The sequence below is a fragment of the Hyalella azteca genome, unplaced genomic scaffold (assembly GCF_000764305.2).
Source record: "Hyalella azteca isolate HAZT.00-mixed unplaced genomic scaffold, Hazt_2.0.2 contig6102, whole genome shotgun sequence".
NCBI classification, from domain to species: Eukaryota; Metazoa; Arthropoda; class Malacostraca; order Amphipoda; family Hyalellidae; genus Hyalella; species Hyalella azteca.
In genome coordinates, this window is record NW_025936271.1 from 12421 (window position 1) to 20956 (window position 8536).

General features: G+C 40.6%; 1 protein-coding gene across 1 annotated transcript; it reads left to right on the plus strand.

The window, feature by feature from the left end:
- Nucleotides 1–298: 298 nt before the first annotated feature.
- LOC108670707 lies at nucleotides 299–7117 on the plus strand. The gene is made up of 5 exons (XM_018158195.2): nucleotides 299–768; nucleotides 4311–4487; nucleotides 5644–5783; nucleotides 6153–6216; nucleotides 6863–7117. The coding sequence occupies exons 1-5, from the start codon at nucleotides 436–438 to the stop codon at nucleotides 7115–7117; spliced, it is 969 nt and encodes a 322-aa protein (XP_018013684.2). The 5' UTR covers nucleotides 299–435.
- The last annotated feature ends 1419 nt before the right edge of the window (nucleotides 7118–8536 follow it).

Below are 8536 nucleotides of genomic sequence, written 5' to 3' on the forward strand. Positions count from 1 at the left end.
TAACTGGTTTCTATCCTAAAAATATGGACTTCGAACTTGGGCACCAAAAAAAATGAAAGAGTACATACCAGACCAATATCAGCAACATACAATAAATGCAAGTAATATATTGACACCTCTGCCCAACAAGCATCGATATCACAACATTCAACTTGGTCACAATGGTGCAGCAGCGGTGCCCTCCATGCAGATGGTTTCTGCTTCAGTTTAACATAGTGCAATCAAGGGGGCGGTTCCGGATCTGTGTGAGCTCGGGGGCGCAGAAGATGCCAACCTCCAGTGCTTGGTTTGGTGTTCTTGCAGTCAGTACATCTGCTCGTCAGTACAGTGACTCGAAGTTAGTACATCGTCTTATGAGTATAGAGACTTGAAGTGTGTTGATCGGCGTGTGAGGACAGTGATACACGCCACGAAGTAAGGACAAAAGAATGTGCAATGTCTACACCGAGGGATTGTCTCGTTTTCCTGTACATTCTGGGTCTGACTGTCCTGTTTACGGAGGCCGATGGCTCACCGTCCGTTGGTGGAAGTCTTTCCAGCGTCGAAAATGTGCTAAATGTCATCGGCAATCCTCCCAGCGACGGTGGAATCAACAACGATAAGTTTGACCCTCAACAGCAACGAACTTACGAGAAACTTCAGGATCTTGCAGATGTTTTGAGGACTGAAGTTGTGAATGTTGTCGAGGACCTGAAGGCTTATCGACAGTGCATCGTGGAACTTGCCACGTCTGCGGGGTCCCGCGATGGCGGGCCTCCCCAGCAGGAGGTGAACAATTGAGCTTTAATATGTTATTAATAAGTGCGTAATTATTGCGTCGCCCTAATATATGCAAATTACTGAGACATATGATGGAAGCAGTATCTTTCTTTCCTCATAATTCTAAACAGATTATTCTAAGTCAGAGCTTTACCTGAACGCCGATAATTTCAATGATCAATTTTTGTTTTAGACACGTATAAATTCGCTGGAATATGCCATAATTGAAAATGTCAAAGTAATTGAAACGCTAAAAAATAGACTTGTCGTAAAAGTATCTCCGTTGCAATAGTTACTAGTTGGAGATCGAAGGTGAGTAGCCAATTGCAATCCCGTGCTTCATGAAGCCTGCAGCGCAGACGAGTCTGGTATGATGCCACAAGGAATAGCTATGGAACCGTATCAAGCTAGGTGCAAAATATCCTAAAGCGTATGTATAATAAATTTTATATACGTACGACCTACATAGCATAATATTTTGTGACTCATATTCATCTTGATAAGAATTTCTGACCAAAAATTTATAATAACTTCCGGTTTTGCGCCTGCGTGCTTTGCGATACATGAATTGCATAAAAATCCACCGAAATAATTCAAAAAGACCGGAAGTATACTAAAATATGGGAAAGAATTTGCTGACATGCCAACTGTACATGGATTAAATTCCGAATAATTAGCAAACATCAATAATTTGTCCGCCAAGAAACATTGCTGTGACAGCTGGTCATGAACAGAAACCTCGCGGCATGATAACACTCCAGAACTACGGAATGGCTGATAACGTTAAAAACACCTCTCATTGTGAACATGGCTCCCTATTAGTTAACAGAAAAAAAATTAGTAGGCATATTTCCAAGAAAGATGCCTCACTTTTTATCTTCAGTCCTGTTTGAGTTGCGCTGCGGCTTCAAACTAAACGCGCAGCGCGGCTGTTAAAATTTAGTATCTACTTATGTCATTATTGTTTATACGCTTAGCGTAAGTCTCATGTTAGGAGGCGAAGTTGATGCTCATTAGCTCGAACGTGATTATTATTACTTGGACCTTACCTGTGTGAAGCCGTCCTGTTCAAACCGTATTACGAATCGCGTTCAATCCTGCATTTCTATACCTTAATTTGAGTTTGTGCCTGTGTATTTTCATTTGCGAGTGTGTTTTCACCAGCAGCTGTGCAGAAACAGCAGCAGCAACACTGCAGAAACAGCAGTAGTGTAGAAACACTAAAGCAGTAGCAGCAGCAGCAGCAGTGCAGAAACAGCTACAGCAGCAGGCCATAAATTTATCACTGTTATCAAACATTGGAGATAATTTGATGAAGATAGGAACCCACCAGCAACGTCTTCTTGCTGTGGCCCGACCTCATCCGACCTCCGATAGCTGCATAAAGCCCTTATCTCAAAGTAATGGACTCCAGCTATCCACTTCACAACTACCGGATTTTCTGAGCTTTGATATTGTTTCGGTATAATTTTCACTGTTCCAATTTTCGTGTTTCATACTTACGTGTGTCATGTACTTATTGCCACAAAATTCCTGTACCCAATGCTTCCTATAACTTGAAAATGAATTTTGTTACAGTCAAAACGTAGTTAATAATTAGTATTTATTCCTCAAACCAGCATTTTGGTCAACCAATGTCATCTGAAGAATATTGTTCGACCCTAAAAATTTAAATCAATAAATTATCTGGCCATTAACGACCCGTGTTTGAATAAAGCGTATTTTGCTATCTAACATTAATAATAATTGAAACTGTACGTGGCAGTAGAGATGGCCCCGACTTTAAAGCAGTTAATCTTATAGCCATCATTCACGGCTCATGATGTCTTCCACCTAAGTCAGTTAAATCATGTAAGGCAACTGATCAAAAGAGAACCACGGCAAAGGACGTTTTATTTAATGGAATTTTGGCATCTAGAAACCCGACAACGTTGAAGAGAATAAGATTCACTGTCGCATGTAACCTACGGGCCCATATATACAGCCGTTGCGGAGCAGGGATCAAGCAGTTGGACGGAGAACTGATGGAACTTTTCAATTCGGTTGAAAATTTGAGTGACAGTGAAAATTAGTCTGCCTAGATTTTCCTGATACAAGAAATGTCGCTTCAAAAACATGCGTACACGATTTGTGTGGATACTAGTTTGAAATTATTACATCAAATTATTTATACGTATATTTCTTTAAAAATAAGTAATTAGACAATGCATCGAAAGAAGATATTTATAGTCGATACCCGTCCACCTCAGTACTGCATTCCAACCTGATTGCAATTCAATATTAGGCTGCACGAAGAGGAACAATCGCATTATTGTTCTTGGAAATACTTTGATGTTGGCGCGTGTTCTGCTGTGATCAATTATCGAACAAATGTTGTTATCGCCCATGCGTTGGTAAATGGAAAAGACTATTTATTAAGACGTCAGAGAAACTTAGGTTACATGACAATGCCAGTGTAAAATAATTTTTTAGTCAGTAATGCTGCTTGATGATGTTCTCGTATTCATTATAGTTGTCGAGAAGCCGTTTATTTTCTGAAAAAATGTTACCTTCAAATCATATAAAATGTTCCATAGTGATTAATCAATTGACTTTTATTCCCACTTTTTCATCTCTAATGTTCGTTGTTGGACTCGGGAATTTCATGCAGCACAATCCTTCGGTAACTGAGGTACACTCAAGAACATTTCGCGCTTAGTGTTAGTCTGCACGCTGCAGGCAAGTGTAGTGTGCTTGACCAGGCAGGCTCGTCAGGGGGTTAGTCTGCACGCTGCAGGCAAGTGTAGTGTGCTTGACCAGGCAGGCTCGTCAGGGGGTTAGTCTGTCCGCTGCAGGCAAGTGTAGTGTGCTTGACCAGGCAGGCTCGTCAGGGGGTTAGTCTGCACTCTGCAGGCAAATGTAGTGTGCTGGTCGAGGCAGGCTCGTCAGGGGGTTAGTCTGGACGCTGCAGGCAAGTGTAGTGTGCTGGTCGAGGCAGGCTCGTCAGGGGGTTAGTCTGGACGCTGCAGGCAAGTGTAGTGTGCTGGTCGAGGCAGGCTCGTCAGGGGGGTTAGTCTGGACGCTGCAGGCAAGTGTAGTGTGCTTGACATGGCAGGCTCCTCAGGGGGTTAGTCTGCACGCTGCAGGCAAGTGTAGTGTGCTTGACATGGCAGGCTCGTCAGGGGGTTAGTGTGCACGCTGCAGGCAAGTGTAGTGTGCTTGACGTGGCAGGCTCGTCAGGAGGAAACAGAATATATGCGCGTGATACAAGCCTCATCTCATTAATCTGCCGTGTGAAGCGGTTAACTAACTACCAGTTGAGGCCATAAATAGCGAACTTTTTAATATATATTGTCATTGACATCAAATAATAAATATATATGAATGATGCCCTAAAATGAAGTCATCCTTCATAATCTTATTTCAATTAGGTACGCCAATGAGTCTCACCTTGAGTTAAATTCGCATTCATCGTCAAAACAGTCTGCTCTACCTGATTCCGTGTTAACTTCTTCAGAAACCTATAGTAATTCTCTCACTGCAATAATTTTTTTTCAAATATTTTTTTTCAGAAATTTCCTCGGATTAACCAAGCTTCTGCCCTGCCTTCTGGCTTTCGACTGGTCACCGGAATTTATTCAGTGTTGTCTCTGCTGAGTCCAGATCATCCCATATCTGACGTCAACATATGTGGCTCAGCGTGTACTGATGACCTCCGTTGTGGGGGGTTTTCCTGGGACACAGAGGAGGTAAACAGGAATAGAGCCAGATATTATTATATAAACTTTGAAGGTTTAGTTAATATTCTATTTCAATTTTTGTAAAGGAAACTAAATTCTAGCGTAACGGCAGCCTCATTGGAGTGGGCTTAACACTGGCTAATGGGATCGTGAATTGAGTTGGTCACTTTGTAGCCGCGCCTCATGCGTCTCTAATTTTTGTATCGCGATTTTCCTTGTAATTTTTTTTGCGATCATTCAACAGTTATTCTTGTATTTGTTCTGCTAAATTTGTATCCATTTTTCGATTAATTAGCTTCAGCACGAGCCATCCGCTGGGTTTTTTGGGTTCATTACGAGTTTATTTTGAGTTCATTTTTTGTTGTTGCTTCTATACATTCATCAGTATCCACCAGTGCCTTCGTTACCAATAAAGTGTCAGAAATCCTGCAAGTTCACTTCCCTGCACGGTTAAAGTTTTGTTGTCTGACTATCGCTGACTATCCAGCAGCTATCTCAATCAATCGTCAGTTATGGAAAGATCGGGTTCCAAAGGCCGGATCCCTTGTGAATCAAGTCACGAACAGTTCAAGAATCGGCAACAGGCCATGGGCCTATTTCTTCAACGCCGACACTTCTATTCTAAGAGCGTTCGGAAGTCACCGTCGCGCTTACAGCTTGTGTTCATGAACTGAATATTTTTGTAAGAAAATCATGATCCAAAAATGCTATCACAACTTTTAAAGCTTAAAAAGGCTAAATAAATTGTATGTGCCGCAGAATGCAGTCCAAACTATTGGTGAATATGTATAATTCACGGATGAAGGACCGAATTTAAACGAATTTGAAATTAATCAGTGTGGTTTAACTTGGTCTAAAATTTTTGACAATTTTCCCCCCACAGATACTAAAAAAGAAATCAAAATGAGCAACCGCATACACAATTCATCATCGCTAGTTACATTCATATCATTTTCTACTATGAAAAATTCCATCTGCAGTTCACTACATCATTTCAGTTGTGATAGACTTCTAATAAAATCTCATTTTACATAGTATAGTGACCTGGCAATAACAAGTTGATACACGATGGTAAACAATCCATCTCTTTAGGCAGGACTTTCTTAAGCTCATCGCAGGCACCACAATGTCTGACTACCGTTTTCTCTGCCTAACATGTAACCAGCAAGTGCCATGCCGGTTTGTTGTGGACTCGGCCGTACCAGGCGCTGCTAGGGCGTTCGTCTCACAGGCTTATATCTACAACAAATATGCCGGAAATAAGACATTGGTCGAGATCCCGGCTCCTTTGCACCTCTCTTGGCAGTGAGTTCTGGCTACTAAGGAACAACAAGTTCTAATTCAAAAATAAATCATACTCTATTCAATCACTGCTGAAGCTTTTAGTTTCCTTGCTTTTATGACATGCTGTGGCTGGAGTTAGACGGAAGCTTTCCCTTTTGCCAACATTTCTTGAAATGAATTGAGGATTGTATTATAATGTATGCGTCCATGATTTCAGCGAATTTATCAGTTCAATTAAGAATAACGAGCCACATAATGATTAATGGAGCAATTTATAATGAGTTTTTATTGGACTTAAAAATTCTGAATAACTTATGAAAGTAGCAGCTACACAAGGAGTAAAAAGCTTTTACGATGACTTTACGTATTTTTTTCGTCCTTTTTTTGCAGACAGGCGTTCCAGAAGTGCGCCGACAAAGGCGCTATACTCGTCACGCATCCCACAACCAGTAAGGTATGAATATGCTAATACTTTAATACTATCAACAATGCTAGCAAATATATAAAGGAACGATGCATCATGCTGGGCATTCAATATTTGACTGAAACATTTTTGCTTATCAATCTATTTGCAAGTTTGTAATTCGAGGATCAGAAAAAAATTGTAATATATTTCTGTTTAAATAGACCAAATTAGGGTATTTCTTCTGTCAACTTTAATAACTTTAATAAAACCAACCCTAAATTTTTGGCCAACAAAATTCCCTGAAGACGCTTCCAAGTATAAGTTGATACCATGAGGTGAAATGCGGTGCGCTTCGTTTTCCTCATGATTCCCAATCATAACAATATGGGTAATCCTGCGTTCCAGAGTCCTTTACATGTTGCAAGATAACCATAAAGTAAACTAAAGACTAAGGAAATCATTTCATAAGCTCCTGAATATTTACATGGGAACGCCTAATTTTTTACATATTTTGTCACCGTTGATTCCATCAGAGAGAAATTTGTGATCCTTGGTTGAAAATTATTCACTTGGAATCGCAAGGCAGCCAAAGTTAAGTAAATATATCTTCATGTTAATGTGGTTCATCTATCAGTTTATACAAGTTAACGAAGATTATCGTGACGTGATGCATTCAATCTATTTCTACATTCAGGAACACGCCGCTCTGACCATCAGACATAACCCATGGTTCTTCGTAGACCTACAGCGCCACGAGGACGGGAGTTACGCTTCAAGTAATTTAGGAATGGTCCTGCCGAGCTATTTTGACTTCCATTGGTACCCCAACAACCCACACGGAGGTCAAGAGAAGTGCATGGGTATGGGGGACACTCCTATGGTAACGTTCGACTTTCCATGCGATAAGGTGGATGAATCTTCGGAATACAGCCTCTTCTGTCTCGTGTGATGATCTCGAACTGTTTTGTATTTGAAGGAAGCATTGAGCTTTTAGTACAATATTGTCGAGTACAAGAACAGTAAAATACGAAATTCTTCGCCATACGCACAAATCAAATACTTGCCAACCTTATGGAACCTCAGAAAGGCACAAGTGTTGGTGCACTTCATCACAATGATCATCACAGCCATGTGAGCCTAGCTTATTGAAATCCACCCATTTAGATATAGTGTGTTCTAGTCGTAGAATTTTACAAAAATTATATTGTACAAGTGATGGAGTAGTAGGATTATTGTAGGAAGCACTACACCACATATAATGTTGAGGCGTAACTCTCAATATTTTCTGTCTTCCTTGCATAATGTCGAAAAAGATCCTAGCAAAAACATCACGAACACCAGTGTAATGTATATGTTAAATCATACGAGATATGTGCATTAACAAGATTTTGTAACCATGTTTAGGAATATTATATTTCAAGTTCAAATTTCAAAAAGCCTTTAGATCATATCCCATAACAAAATTTAGAGCCGAAGGCGGCTCTGAATTAAGGAAAGCCTAGGACTCGGCGATCATAGTAAATCAGCTTCTCTATGTCCGCTTTTTGGTCTACATTCCAATCCCAAATCAGACAGCTACGAGAGCCTGGTCCTTACTCTGGCGGCCGTTGAGCGGTTCGTATTGAGGTCGGCCCCGTATCCGGGGAAGCTCTGGCCGAGTCTGACTACGTGATTAAAAAATCACCCCCTTCCTCTGCAGTGAGAGGAAGGGAGGGACAATTGAATTTATACGTGATTTACTATCAATGTATGTTTCTGTAACTCGTTGAATACAAAGAGCATACGAAGGAAATTCAGAATTGTGGGTAATAATGCACGCCCCACCCAAATCGCAATCAAAATAAGCGAGAAACTCCTCACCACCTTGAAATGATCGAGTCACCTCAGATTCATTGCAAAGAGGTGCACACGGGAGCTCATTCCTGCGATGGTAAAAGCAATACACGGCTGTGATCTGCAAGTTCTTCCTCTCTGCAGCGCCTCCGCAAAACTGGACGCCCAATTTCAAGGTTTGTCTCCAGGGCGAAAGTTCTTTATCATGATAGATATTATTTTCCTGATCTTCTAGTGTCTAGACCTTAGATCTGTGATTCTTAGTCAGTGACACCACTAAGTGGCACGATCACTTCTTCGTGTTCATGGAAGATATTTATCACGCCACTTTTTACTTTCCCAAAATTGTTTTAAACAGTTTTGGGAAAGTGAAGCACGGCTTGTAGAGTTTCTTGCCCAACAAATTTTATCAAAAAAATAAATAATCTGGCAAATGTTGCCATACTCGTACACCTGGTGTGATCGGCAATGTGTTACTATTATACATATACATATAAGTTATATAGTAAATAAGTTTTATAGTAAAGTAAGCAGC

Excerpts from the sequence above, each read along its gene's own strand:
- LOC108670707 (XM_018158195.2), top strand. The coding sequence starts at position 436 with ATGTCTACACCGAGGGATTGTCTCGTTTTCCTGTACATTCTGGGTCTG. Across the intron at positions 4,488-5,643 it reads TTTCCTGGGACACAGAGGAG|CAAGTGCCATGCCGGTTTGT; the intron begins GTAAACAGGAAT and ends ACATGTAACCAG. Across the intron at positions 6,217-6,862 it reads CGCATCCCACAACCAGTAAG|GAACACGCCGCTCTGACCAT; the intron begins GTATGAATATGC and ends TTCTACATTCAG.